Source organism: Triticum urartu, chromosome 6A (assembly GCF_056163025.1).
Source record: "Triticum urartu cultivar PI428250 chromosome 6A, HENAU_Tu73, whole genome shotgun sequence".
Lineage (NCBI taxonomy): Eukaryota > Viridiplantae > Streptophyta > Magnoliopsida > Poales > Poaceae > Triticum > Triticum urartu.
In genome coordinates this window covers 164,608,528-164,622,855 of record NC_141878.1, presented here as the reverse complement: position 1 = coordinate 164,622,855, position 14,328 = coordinate 164,608,528, and the positions used below count along the sequence as shown (strand labels likewise).

Genomic DNA, 14,328 nt, shown 5'->3' with positions numbered 1-14,328 from the left:
AACTCCTTAGTCACACTGAGCTCATTATGATGATGCATTACCGAGTGGGCCCAGAGATACCTCTCCGTCATACGGAGTGACAAATCCCAGTCTTGATTCGTGCCAACCCAACAGATACTTTCGGAGCTACCTGTAGTGCACCTTTAAAGTCACCCAGTTACGTTGTGACGTTTGATACACCCAAAGCATTTCTACGGCATCTGGGAGTTGCACAATCTCATGGTCTAAGGAAATGATACTTGACATTAGAAAAGCTCTAGCGAACGAACTACACGATCTTGTGATATGCTTAGGATTGGGTCTTGTCCATCACATCATTCTCCTATTGATGTGATCCCGTTATCAACAACATACAATGTCCATGGTCAGGAAACCACAACCATCTATTGATCAACGAGCTAGTCAACTAGAGGCTTACTAGGGACATGTTGTGGTCTATGTATTCACACATGTATTATGGTTTCCGGTTAATACAATTATAGCATGAACAATAGACAATTATCATGAACAAGGAAATATAATAATAACCATTTTATTATTGACTCTAGGGAATATTTCCAACACACACCGCTAGGCACACCCGGCCACACCCATAGAGGAACCAACGTGTGTGAGTACAGAGTAGTGGCGCATGGTGCGTGAGTGGCCGCTGGACTCGCGTCATGCGGCTGCCGGATCAACGTGCTTGCAAGACAGCCGTGAAGCCTGAGGCACAATCAAGCCGAGGATGATGAAGATGTCGATGAAGCAAACACGCGTTGTAGACGATGAAAGGCGGCAGGCGACGAAAACCGATCATAGTTTGGAAAACCAAAAAAGAACTTCGATCAATTGATTGGCGGGAGAGAAAAACTTGGAGCAATGGATCAGAAAAAAGACTCTCTAGGGCAGCCGACCAACACGGTCGGCGGACAAACCCTAGGTACGGGCGGCGTGGCCCTCGGTGACGATTATGGAGATCGACCGTCCCTGGGGCAGCGCGCAGGCGGAAGCGATGGGCAGCGGCTAGGGTTTGGATGAGTTAGGCTGATACCATGTTAGAAGGGACAGAGAGGGATTGGTGGAATCGATGTATATTTTGCTTGAGCCTCGTGGGTGTATATACAGAAGTACATGATCAACTTGGAGTACAAGGCAAGCCAGAATAATCCCTAGTCTATCCTATATTTCCTAATTAATCAATATACTCAACAATGATCACTCATATTTTTCATCTAAAGACGGGGTCTCACACATTATATTTTGCACGAAACTTACAAAGAAAACATCATGCACCGGTGTCCTGTGCATCCGGGCAGCTCAACTTGGGTGCGCCCCTGTCCTTTTCGAGAGAGAAAAGAGAGGGGTGAAGGTGCCATGTGAGTTAACTAATACACTACTAGTTTTTTTCTGCGAGAACTTCCAATCTATTCATCTTCAATCATGCCAGTATAGAGAACACCAGAAATAATAAAAATTACATCCAAATCCGTACACCAGCTAGCGAAGACTACAAGCAGTGAAGCGAGCCGAAGACGCGCCGCCGTCATTGCCCCTCCCTCGCTGGAACTGGGCACAACTTGTTGTAGTAGACTGTCGAAAAATCGTCGTGCTAAGGCCCCATAAGACCAAGGCATCAAACCATCAACTGTCGCCGGTGAAGAGAAGCTTAGATCGGAAGGATCCAATATGAAGACACATGGACAAAGGCGAACGAAGAACGGATCCGAGCAGATCCATCAAAGGCAAACACCGACCGAATCCCGCGAGATCCGCCGGAGACACACCTTCACATACCCTCTGACGATGCTAGACGCACCAACGGGACGGGGGCTAGGCTGGGAGAACCTTATTTCATCTTCAAGAAGCCGCCTTCGTCTCATCTTTCTGAGCAGGACACATAACCTAACAAAACTTAAAGAACCTAAAAGCAGAGCCCTCCCGCCGTCAAAGGCGGGATCCACCGCGCACCCATGGCCCTAAGGTCATAGGAGACGTGGTAGATCGGCGGCGTCATCGACGAGAGGCAGAAACCCTAGCCGCCTTTACTTGGAGGAGAGACGAAGGGAGGAGAGACAAGGTCACGCTATTTTAGACTTGGCTGCAGTTGTTTCTTGCTTTAACTAATATAGTAATGTTGTGTTGGCTCTCGGGAGCGCGTGCTCATGCGTGAATAGTAAAAGAAAGATAATAAATGTTTTTAAAAAAATGTTTTTTAGATGTTCGTGTTAGTGTCGCAAGTATCGCTCAAAATTTTAATGCGAAACAGAGAAACCATGTTTCGCCGGTGAAAAATAAAACAAATGTAGGGTGATATTTTGGTGTTTATTTTGTTTTCTTTGTACATGCCAAAATGTTTAATCTTTTTCCTTACAAAACTGTATATAGCATTTGAATGTGACAACTGAGACATAACACATAGAATTTTTGTTGGATTTCTTTTGACATTTAAGAAAGTATTTTCGCGCTCAGGTGCGCGCACTCCTAGAGCACCAACGGATTACCGTAGCTTACAACAATAAATGATTTGTTTTATTTACCAAGTAAATATTGTGCCATCCACAGAAACTGTCAAAACCCTCTGCCATACTAACTGATTTTGTCAATGAAGAGATGAACTAAAAATTTACCACCGATATGCTTTACTTTCGAATCCAATACACCGTTATCTTGACAAACCCGTTTGTTGTTGTTCGCGCATCAGCGAGTAGGTCACCCTGGGAAAGATTCTTCCGATGGATGCCCTGTCAAAAACACTTAATACAAAGAGGCATAGTACGTGCCGCCAGTAATGCATGGAATATACCGTGCAATTTGTATTCAAACGCGTTTAAAAAAAAGTGGTTTATTTGAATGTCAATTCTGCTTCGGTTTTATAAACGAGTGTTGACCAACTCCTTTTCCTGTAAACAAAGGCCAAAGAGAATAAATGTTGCTAGATGTCCAGTTCATACCCATAAAAGTCAACAGATTTTTGGGCCAGCTGATTGGCTCATAGTACGGGAATGCCATGATTTCTATGTACATGCCGGCCCCAAATCTGTTGACATAGGCCATATTTGTTTCATAAGTCCTAAGACTTTTTCTAATTCCAATTAAAAAGTTCCTAATTCCTAAAAAGTCCTTCCATATTTGTTTTCAGGGACTAAAAAGTCCCTAGTCCCTCCCTAGATGACATATAAAAGATCATATTACCCCTAGTATACAGAAAAATAACAACCAAACAACATCATGGGGTGGCGGGGCAATGGACGCAGGGAGGGGCATTGTTGGAAAAGTCTAAAAAAGACTCCTTGAGAGTCTTTTTCATTTAGTCCCAAAAATCAACTTTTAGTCCCTAGTAGTCCCTCATGTTTGGTTAAAAAGTCTTTAAGATGGACTTTTTCTAGTCCCTACACTAAAAAATCCCTCGAAACAAGCACCCCATACTATACTTACTCCACCTCACATAAAAGGCCGTAATATCCTTCGAATCATGTATAAGCCCATCGCACGTGACATTTTCCAACAAAAAATGTGCCACCCCTCAAAAAAAGAAGGGAGCCGCTATGCGTCCGCCGGCGGATGTATTAGAAACATTCGTCGCATGGAGCTCTGTTGGATCAGCCCTCTAACAACTATCGGATCTAACCACCGCACGCGCGTGACCACCTCCTTACTTCCTGCAACAACCCCTCAGTTTCGAAAACAGATTCCCTTGTCCGCCGTCCTGGCACAGCTGCGCCCAGCGCGGCACCAGCCCCCACCATCACAAAATCGTTGTCGCCGGCGTGCGGGGGAACTAGTCCTTGCCGTGCTCGCCGGAGTTGCTCCTCCTCCTCCTCCGTCTCGGCCCTGCGAGCAACTGCTAGCTCCAATCCAGCACAACGGCGACGACCTCTCATGCCCGACGCTTCTTCGGCGTTTTCTGCAACCAGAGCTATATTTCTGAAACAGCTAATGCTGGACGCTCCTCCGGCGCTGGAACTCGGGCTATATTTCTGAAACAAGACCCTTGTTGCAGAAACGAATCTTCACAACCGAAACAATTCTTTTCTTTCTGAAACAAAAGATATGTTGCAGAAATCTTTTAAAACAAGACCCCAGTTGCAGAAAAAAAATCTTCACCACTGAATCATTTTTTCTTTCTTTCTGGAATAATACCTTTGTTACAGAAATCTACTGAAACAAGACCCTTATTGCAAGAAAAAGACTGACCGCGCGGGACTGACTTGTGGTCAACGTGGCCGCTTGGTCATGGTTGATCTGACGGCTACACAAGAGGCGGACGCTCGCGCGTGCATTAGCCGGTTGAAGAATAGCGTTTTCCGAAAAAGAAAAGAAAAAAATGTGCCTGGTCACACGAAGGCTGGCAAGGGAAATTCGGTTGATTTCTTCAATGTTTGTCAAAATTACTACGTTGATTTTTAGAGGGAGTACGTCTGCTATAAAAATGTACATATGTGATATGTGCAGAGATGTCCGCTTTTCTTTCTTCCGTGCGAAACAAAAGACGATCTACGAACCAACCTGTGGTTGGATGGTTAGAGAGACTGTAGTATCCCCAGCCCACCAGGGTTCAAATCCTGGTGCTCGCATTTATTTCTGGATTTATTTCAGGATTTCCGGCGATGTGCATTCAGTGGGAGGAGACGCTCCCGTCGACGACGAGGTGCTTAGGGTGACTTCGTAAATTTCAAGATGATATGCCGGCTCAATCTTTCGGAGATGCTCATAGGGGTAGGGTGTGCGTGTGTGCGTTCATAGGGATGAGTGTATGCGCGTGTATATGAGCGCTTGTGTCTGTACTGATGTTAAAAAAAAGAAACAAAAGACGGTCTCGCTGCCAGGAGTCTCCCTCGCCGCCGCCCTCTGACGGCTCCCCTTTGTCGGCGACCTTAGTCGTCGGTGGTGAGGGAGGTCGCCAGATCCACGTGTGTGGATCATTTTTTACTCTCGTAGTTTAGGTTTTTAGCTTGTTCATCATCTTGGCTTTGGCGGCGGTGATGGCGACACTGAATAAAATTTCTTTAGATCCTACTCCGACGAGACGATCGGTCCTATGGTTGGGGATGAATTTGGAAATCAGTCTGTTCAAGTAACGATGACGTGGCGACGGCGACATCCTCATGGTGGACCTGTGTTCTCGGGCATGTTGTGACGGCTTTTGCTCTAATGCCGACGCGAAACTTGGGAGGTATATGCAGATTGTGGTCTGCATCGGCGGCATTTGAAAGATGGTGAATCTTGCGCTTGACTCGTGGTTTGTGGATGGCAGGTGTGGTTTTCTCCCCCGGCCTCTTAGAGCATCTCTAGCAGACCCCGCAAAAAGCCCTGACCCGCAAAATAACCGCCAAAATGTGGGTCGGCACAGAAAATCCCGCCAGAACAGACCTCGCAAACGCGACCGACCCATAAAATGTTTTGAGGGGTGCGGCAAAATCTTGACCCTAACTCGCGAATACGCGGGTCCCCCCCCCCCGCCTCGTCGATGCCCTGCATATAGCAGGAGCGGTTGGTGGGGAGGACATTTCAGCCCGCGCTTTTCCCCACCTACCACCTCCCCTCTCCCCCTCGCCCCGGCGCCGGGCCGCCGCCCACGATTATGGCGAAAGTAGCCGGTGGGATCACGCCGAAAGGACGCCACACGCACGAGGTTGCCCTCCGCCCCCTTCTGCGTCGGCGGGCCAGAAAGTTGCAGATCTGCGGCCCTTCGTCGCGGGCGGTCGGATTTGGCTTTTCCGGCCGCCGGTGGCTGCGCCAAGCGATGGAATGGTCGGGGAGCACCTCGTGCAGCCCCGGCAAAGTCCCATCGCCACATGCAGGTACGGGTTCGTCCTGTCGCCGCCGCCGCCGGTTTGCTGGCATGGATTCGGCCGGCCGTCCATCGGGCTCGGCGCTCGCGCAGAGGCTCCGTGGCTCGCCGATGCCGCTCATACAGTGTGACGACTGCACGCGGACAGTGCTGCGGCTAACTTTGGGCATGCCGAAGCACCCTGGATGGGTGTTCTTCAAATGCGAAAACGACAGGGTACGTGGTTTTTTCATTCGGCTTTGGCACTGCATTCTTTGGTTTAATTGTGATAGATCATTTCGAACATCATCATGTGTGTAGGAAGATGGATGCTCATTTCGGTTTTGGGAAGGCGAATACATTGATTTATTAATAGAAAGAAACTTAATAGACATATGGCAGTGAAGCGGTTGCATGTGCAACTAGAGGGGAAGAAGCGTCTACTTCTTTAGAATCAAAGAAGAAGAATGAACAATGCAAAATCAAGAATCCACAGATCAATAATGAATGCATGAGGAATATATTGGTCCAACTAGTGGGAGCAGTTATGAAAGTTGGAAATCTTCTAAAATGCATAATTGTGGTGCTTGTTTTCTTTGGTCTTACTATTCTAGTAAAGATTTGGTGATGCCCTATGTATCCAATGTTGTTGAAAAAGTAAAGAAATGCATTATCTTGTGTCAAATTGAGATGCAAATTTAGGATTTACGGGCCGGCGGTAGACCAGACCCCGCAAAGCCAACCCGTAAAAAAGCATATTCCGCGAATATCCTTTTATACGGGTCCGTTTTGCAGGGTCTGCCTCTGCGCCCGTCAGCGCCTGCCCGCAAAGTTGTTTTTCCGCGAGCTACAAACGCGTTTTGCGTGTCGGATTTTTGCGGGGTCTGCTAGAGATGCTCTTAATTGTGTAGAGGTGCCAGATCTGGAGTTTGATGGCGTGTCTGAGGTGTTGCCGCGATCTGATACGTTCAACGGTAATGATTTCATCTTTCGTGAGCCACCTTGGAGGTTCACAAAGCTTATCTGCGATGGAGCCACTTCGAGTTTAGGTGTGAAGATGATACGTTATTTTTCTCTTTGGTTGTTGTTGTGGTGGTTTCAGAGGCAGGTGATGGGTGTTAAACTGTTGATGTGAGGACTATGTGTCTTGGATTGTAATTTTACTTCTTAACTGTCGTTCCTTTGTGTAAAAGATATTTGTACGTAACTTGTACTGTGATCCTTAAGATATAAATGAGACACATACTACCATAAAAAGAAATATGTGCAGAGTTTCAAAAGGTGGAGATGCTTCAGAGGGGCATACGGGCAAAAACTGAAAGACGAGTGGGCAAGAACCAAAAAACACGGAGGAGGATAGAAAAGGAGCGGCGAAAGCGATGGCCACCAACGACCCGACCGAGGGAATCCAAAACCAAATCAAACTCAAACCTCAAACGCCACCGGAGCCAAATAAAACCCGCAAAAGCCACCGCATTCCCATCGAAATTGCAGCAAATCCGAACGAGTCGTCAAATCAAAATTTTATAAAACAAACAAGGACTACAGGCGGCCAGAGTGCCCGGCCACCTCGCCCTCGTCGCCGCCTCCTCCAGTCCTCTTGCCGCGGGCGGCCTGCTTCACGCCGCCTCCCCCCGCGCCTCCGCGTCTTCTAGACCCTCCCCGCCCGTCCCCTAATCCCTCCACAGCCGCGCGCGCGTGCGGGCGAACCCTAGAGCCCGCCGCAGCCTCCTCTGCAGCCCCTTCCGTCGCCGGATACAGAGGTAACCACCGCCACCGCCCCCCGCCGCCGCCACCGCTGAGCTTTTTGGTTGTTTGTCTCGTGGGTTTTTTGGATTCCGCTCTCTGGTACGCGGTTCTGTGGAGTTGCCGCCCCAGTATTTTTTTATTTTCAGTTTCCCTGTTAAATTTGGTGCCTAGAGCTGTTTGCGCGCGCGTCAGTGGTGGTTGTTTCTGAGACTTCAAACTTGCACGCGAGTTCCTTTGGTTTGGTTTGGGCGCGGGGCAAAATCTGCTGCATGATTTATGGGTAAAAACAAATCGTTGAGAAAACTAATGTTTCGCAATTTAACACGCCGTTATTTGGCTGAAGATTTGGGGGAAAGCAGCAGCTCTGCTTAGTACCAGTCACCTTGATTTTACCGTGTTCATGGTTTGTCCAAACCTTAGGCTGTCTGTACTTCTAATGCAGATTGCTGCCGCCACTCTGTCACATAGATAGAAGAACAGTAATTGCACTCCATTAATAGGTTCTGACGAGTGACTTGGACGTGGGTTCTTGATGCTCTGCTACTGCCATGATGTTGTTCTGACCAATTCTGCAACAGGAATGGAGCAGAATGGAGAGAGCCATCTCAAGGAGCCGCTTCTCCATGCGGCGGATGGCGCTTCTGCCGCCGCCGCCAGGGTGTCCCCGCGGAAGGAGAGGACTACAAGGAAGGTCATGTTCAATGTCCGGGGCATGTCATGCGGTTCCTGTGCCGTCTCGATAGAGACGGTGGTGGCAGGATTGAAGGGGGTCGAGAGCATCCAGGTCTCAACCCTTCAGGGCCAGGCTGTTGTTCAGTACAGCCCGGAGGAGACCGATGTAAGATTTCCTTGAGCTGATGCTCGTCTTCTCATCACTGTATTTTTTATTTTTTCAATATGGAGGTCCTTAGTACTTACTATGGAAATATCTGCATATTGTCATAAATGGGGTAAAAAGAGGGATGCCAAATACATGTGGTAGCTTCTTTTTGTCCTGTTGTTAATCCAAGTTATCAGTTTTCACTAGGGACATATTTGCACATGTATTTAGTGTAAACGGGAAATGTTTGGTTCCAGGAGATGAATTTTGTCCTACAAATCCTCATTTAGCTGCCAGGTCAACTTTATCTTATCTTTCCCTTGATATTCAGTTTTAAGGCCCACACCTTTGTACCACCAACTATTTTAACTACCTTTTGTTGGTGTGGGCCAATCTCTTGACAGCAACTGCCCAATCATTGGACTGTCAAACATTGTCAGATAGTTTAGTTCATAAATGAATTGCCGAGGAACTATATCATCTCCACGATGAGTATACCTCAATTATATATTCTTAGAGAATTTTGAGCATAAATGAACTGCCAAGGAACAATGTAGCCTTTCTTTCTTCATACTGTGATTTTTTTACTAGCAATTTTAGTAGATTTATATTTATGAGCATGCACTTTCAGTTCAGTAAACTCGAGTCTGCATTGATGCATTCTCCACAAAGTAATGCCGAAAATGCTGCGCCGTTGGTATAATTTTCTATATTTTCTCAGTTAAGATTCTTGTTCTCACAGGCAAGAACCATAAAAGAAGCTATTGAGGATATCAACTTTGAGGTCGATGAACTCCAAGAACAAGAAATTGCCGTATGCAGGCTCCGGATAAAAGGAATGGCATGTACAAGCTGCTCTGAATCTATTGAACGGGCACTTCTGATGGTACCTGGAGTTAAAAAAGCTGCAGTGGGGCTTGCCCTAGAGGAAGCCAAGGTGCACTTTGATCCAAATATTACCAGCCGTGATTTACTAATCGAGGCTATTGAGGATGCTGGATTTGGAGCTGATCTCATTAGTTATGGGGACGATGTGAACAAAATGCATCTAAAACTTGAGGGTGTGAGTTCTCCAGAAGACACCAAACTCATTCAGTCGGTACTGGAAACTGTAGAGGGAGTGAATAATGTTGAATGGGATACATCAGGTCAAACAGTTACAGTTGCATATGACCCTGATGTCACTGGTCCACGATTACTTATTCAGCGCATTCAGGATGCTGCAGAACCCCCTAAATGCTTTAATGCCAGCTTGTACTCACCACCAAAGCAAAGAGAAGTAGAACGCCACCATGAAATTATGAGTTACAGGAACCAATTTCTTTGGAGTTGCCTCTTTTCAGTTCCTGTGTTCCTGTTCGCGATGGTTCTGCCCATGCTCCCTCCTTCTGGAGATTGGCTGTTTTATAAAATCTACAACAACATGACGGTAGGTATGCTACTGCGGTGGTTGCTATGTTCTCCAGTTCAGTTCATTATTGGTTGGAGGTACAGTCTCAACCTGGCAACAACATCTTGATGTTGATTCCTTCTCTTTGAAAAAATGTTAAGCTCTTTTGTTTCAAAAATGCAATTATATAAAGGTATCATGCTGTTTGGGAATGATAGAAGTACTGCAAAAGTTGTCAAACGATGCTGCTTTACAATTTCTTCACTGCAATCTTATGCTACAGCATGTGTTTTACGTATTTCACTTTGTATCGATAATTGTCAGATTTTACGTTGGAGCTTACCATGCACTGAAGCGAGGGTACTCTAACATGGATGTGCTGGTTGCTTTGGGAACAAATGCTGCGTACTTCTATTCTGTGTACATTATTGTGAAGGCACTAACATCAGACACGTTTGAAGGACAAGATCTTTTTGAAACTAGTTCGATGTTGGTATCTTTTATATTGCTGGGAAAATACCTTGAGGTGGTGGCAAAGGGGAAGACATCAGATGCTTTGTCAAAGCTGACAGAACTTGCACCAGAAACAGCTGTACTTCTCACACTGGAAAAGGATGGAAGTGTCATTTCAGAAGTGGAGATCAGTACCCAGTTACTTCAAAGAAACGATTTCATTAAGATTGTCCCTGGTGAAAAGGTCCCAGTTGATGGTGTTGTCATCAAAGGCCAAAGCCATGTTAATGAAAGTATGATAACTGGGGAAGCAAGGCCCATTGCAAAGAAACCGGGAGATAAGGTTGGTATTTTTGGATTCCGATTGCCTTATCTGATGTTATTTATCATGTACTGTCCTGATGCTTCAATCGTCTTTTTTAAAGGTTATTGGTGGTACTGTAAACGATAATGGTTTCATAATTGTTAAGGCCACCCATGTTGGGTCAGAGACGGCTCTGTCACAGATAGTCCAGCTAGTTGAAGCTGCTCAACTTGCAAGAGCTCCAGTACAGCGGTTGGCAGACAAGATTTCACGGTTTTTTGTTCCAACTGTAAGTTATCTGTTATTTTCTCCTTAAATTTGCTCCTGCTATGTTGCTCTGCATCATCTTTTGCATAATCAGAGCATGGTCAGAAATTACCTACCCTTGTGGTTCATAATTGGTTACAGTAGTAGTTTGTCGGTATCAACATTATGCGAATGTGATGTACATGACCAATATGAGTAGTCAGCCTAGACTCGGCTAGCATTGAGCTGAAGACCTTGTATGTGCTACCGGCTGGCTACCCGGGTTCTATTGTATACTCCTGTTTTGCGAACTTGTCAAGATCAAATTTGTTTATTTGATTTAGTAACTATCTAGTTTAACCTTGTTCTTTACTGAGCTGATTAGTTTTCCAGCAGTAAACAGTAGGTTCATTGTGGGAAATCATACCCTGCTTGATACGTACAAATGTTCTAGTATGATATTTGCTGCCAGGTTATCTCTTGAGAGAAAACCTTTCTCATATTGATTGTTTCTTCTCATTTTAAGGTTGTGGTGGCTGCATTTCTTACATGGCTTGGCTGGTTCATACCCGGGCAACTTCACCTCTACCCTCAGCAATGGATTCCAAAGGCAATGGATAGTTTTGAGCTTGCTCTGCAGTTTGGAATATCTGTCCTAGTCGTTGCATGCCCGTGTGCTCTGGGATTAGCTACCCCAACTGCTGTTATGGTTGCTACTGGAAAAGGTGCTTCTCTAGGTGTTCTTATCAAAGGTGGCAATGCACTTGAGAAAGCTCACAAGGTAATCTTGAGACTTTTTGTGCTAGCTTGTGTGTGTGTGTGTGTGTGTGTGTGTGTGTGTGTGCTCGTGCGATACAGACTCCAGTGTAAGGAGTATGTTTTTCTTCTCCATATAAATTCTACTGTGGTATACTAACACACACTGGACCACCGTTTTGATCTCTCTGTTTGCAGATTAAAACTATCATATTTGATAAAACTGGAACCCTGACTAAGGGTAAACCTTCTGTTGTTCAAACAAAGACCTTCTCCAAGATACCACTTCTAGAATTGTGTGATTTAACTGCCAGTGCTGAGGTTGGTTTGTTAACCACTTGTCATTTTCCGCATTTATGTTGGCAGACACCATATGATACGTTCCTAGTTATTATTATTCTGTTGTTATAAACTTTTTTTTCCTCCTTCTTTGGGTGTCTGGCTCTAATTTTCTCTTTAACTTGAAAAATTGTGACTTTGTCAGGCAAACAGTGAGCATCCTCTATCAAAGGCTATTGTTGAATACACAAAGAAGCTCAGAGAACAATATGGATCTCCGAGTGATCATATGATGGATTCCAAAGATTTTGAGGTGCATCCAGGGGCAGGGGTCAGCGCGAATGTTGAAGGCAAGCTGGTTTTGGTTGGGAACAAACGGCTCATGCAAGAATTTGAAGCTCCAATGAGCTCTGAAGTGGAGGAATACATGTCTGAAATGGAGGATCTTGCCAGGACCTGTGTGCTTGTTGCGATCGATAGGGTTATCTGCGGAGCTCTTGCCGTATCGGATCCTCTGAAGCCTGAGGCAGGACGCGTCATTTCACACCTTAGCTCAATGGGCATCACAAGCATCATGGTGACGGGCGACAACTGGGCTACAGCCAAATCCATAGCAAAGCAAGTCGGGATCAGCACCGTATTTGCTGAGATTGATCCAGTTGGAAAAGCTGAGAAGATCAAGGACTTGCAGGTACGACGGTCTTTTCTCTTTTCGGCAGGGACTATTACCTGGCATTACATTTTGCATTCCTGCTTACTCCATTCCTGCACAGACGCAAGGACTTGCCGTGGCGATGGTCGGCGACGGGGTGAACGACTCGCCGGCCCTGGCCGCAGCGGACGTGGGCATGGCCATCGGCGCGGGCACAGACGTCGCCATCGAGGCCGCTGACATCGTCTTGATGAAGAGCAGCCTAGTGGACGTGATCACGGCAATTGACCTCTCGCGGAAGACCCTCGCCAAGATCCGGCTCAATTACGTCTGGGCCCTGGGCTACAATGTCCTGGGCATGCCGATCGCCGCCGGCGTCCTGTTCCCATTCACGGGCATCCGGCTCCCCCCCTGGCTCGCCGGGGCCTGCATGGCCGCCTCATCGGTGAGCGTCGTCTGCTCGTCGCTGCTGCTCCAGCTCTACAAGAAGCCGTTGCACGTCGAGGAGGTGCCGATGACGGCAGGGCCCGGCGATGGTGGCTCGAACCTGGTGTGAGGAGCACACACCCGTTCTGGCCTCCGTCTCGCGGTGCTACTGACGAAACTGTTGCTGTCAACGTTGCTCGAACCTGGTGAAACTGTTGCTCGAACCTGGTGTGGGCCGCAGCTATTTGCTGGCATGCACCTTGAACTGACGCCGATTGAAAACGCCCTGTTTGCTGTGGCCCTCCTGATTGATTCGTGTGCATATGTAATTTCACGCAACCCTTTTCCTTTTGTGCGGAATGACTTTTTTTTTGATAATAATATGGGAGGTTTATCCTTGAAACGGAACTATTCATCAGATTGTTCCATCATTGGCTAACAGACTCTCAAAACGGACATTGTATTTGTCCGCAGACTGGTCCGGACCAATGTGCGGGTGCGGACACTGATGTCGGCAATCCAATCATACACATATACATTTCAAAACTGATTTGAACAAATTGGACTATGTTTATGCAAACTGGACGATTTCCATTTAAACCGGATTAAATTTATTACATTTTTGACATACTTCAATAAACAAAAGCATTTGGAAGTTAACTGTCTAAATCTTCACCAGTAGCCATGAGCCCTAGAAAGTGTCCGACCTCCAAGTCCTTGTTGTTCCCCTTTGTTGTTCTCCTTCGTGTTCACGTCCGACGGCCGTGAGCCACGGAAGTTTAGTTGCGGTCACCGGCATAGGACATGGGATACAAGGTGTTGCTGTCTCGCATGCCCTGCTCCTTGTCGCAGTCCGTGACCTGGCCGTCGCCAATGGAGGTGAGGTTGGCGATGAATGTGGATGGGCCAGCCTCGTGGCGCCAACGGGACTAGTTGGCGGTGTCGGTGTCAAAACCGGCGGATCTCGGATAGGGGGTCCCGAACTGTGCGTCTAGGCGGATGGTAATAGGAGACAAGGGACACGATGTTTTTATCCAGGTTCGGTCTCTCTCGATGGAGGTAAAACCCTACTCCTGCTTGATTAATATTGATGATATGGGTAGTACAAGAGTAGATCTACCACGAGATCAAGGAGGCTAAACCCTAGAAGCTAGCCTATGGTATGATTGTTATTGTTCCTACGGACTAAACCCTCCGGTTTATATAGACACCGGAGGGGGCTAGGGTTACACAGAGTCAGTTATAATGGTAGGAGATCTACATATCCGTATCGCCAACCTTGCCTTCCACGCCAAGGAATGTCCCTTCCGGAAACGGGACGAAGTCTTCAATCTTGTATCTTCATAGTCCAGGAGTCCGGCTGAAGGTATAGTCCGGCTATCCGGACACCCCCTAATCCAGGACTCTCTCAGTAGCCCCTGAACCAGGCTTCAATGACGACGAGTCCGGCATGCAGATTGTCTTCGGCATTGCAAGGCGGGTTCCTCCTCCAAGTACTTTG

At 46.8% G+C, this 14,328-nt stretch overlaps 1 protein-coding gene across 1 annotated transcript; it reads left to right on the top strand.

Moving 5' to 3' along the window:
* Nucleotides 1–7,241: 7,241 nt before the first annotated feature.
* Nucleotides 7,242–13,230, top strand: LOC125512147 (copper-transporting ATPase HMA4). Its single transcript, XM_048677224.2, has 9 exons — nucleotides 7,242–7,515; nucleotides 8,080–8,339; nucleotides 9,064–9,809; nucleotides 10,036–10,507; nucleotides 10,590–10,757; nucleotides 11,241–11,495; nucleotides 11,669–11,791; nucleotides 11,955–12,440; nucleotides 12,523–13,230. The coding sequence occupies exons 2-9, from the start codon at nucleotides 8,082–8,084 to the stop codon at nucleotides 12,955–12,957; spliced, it is 2,943 nt and encodes a 980-aa protein (XP_048533181.1). The 5' UTR covers nucleotides 7,242–7,515; nucleotides 8,080–8,081; the 3' UTR covers nucleotides 12,958–13,230.
* Nucleotides 13,231–14,328: the final 1,098 nt, after the last annotated feature.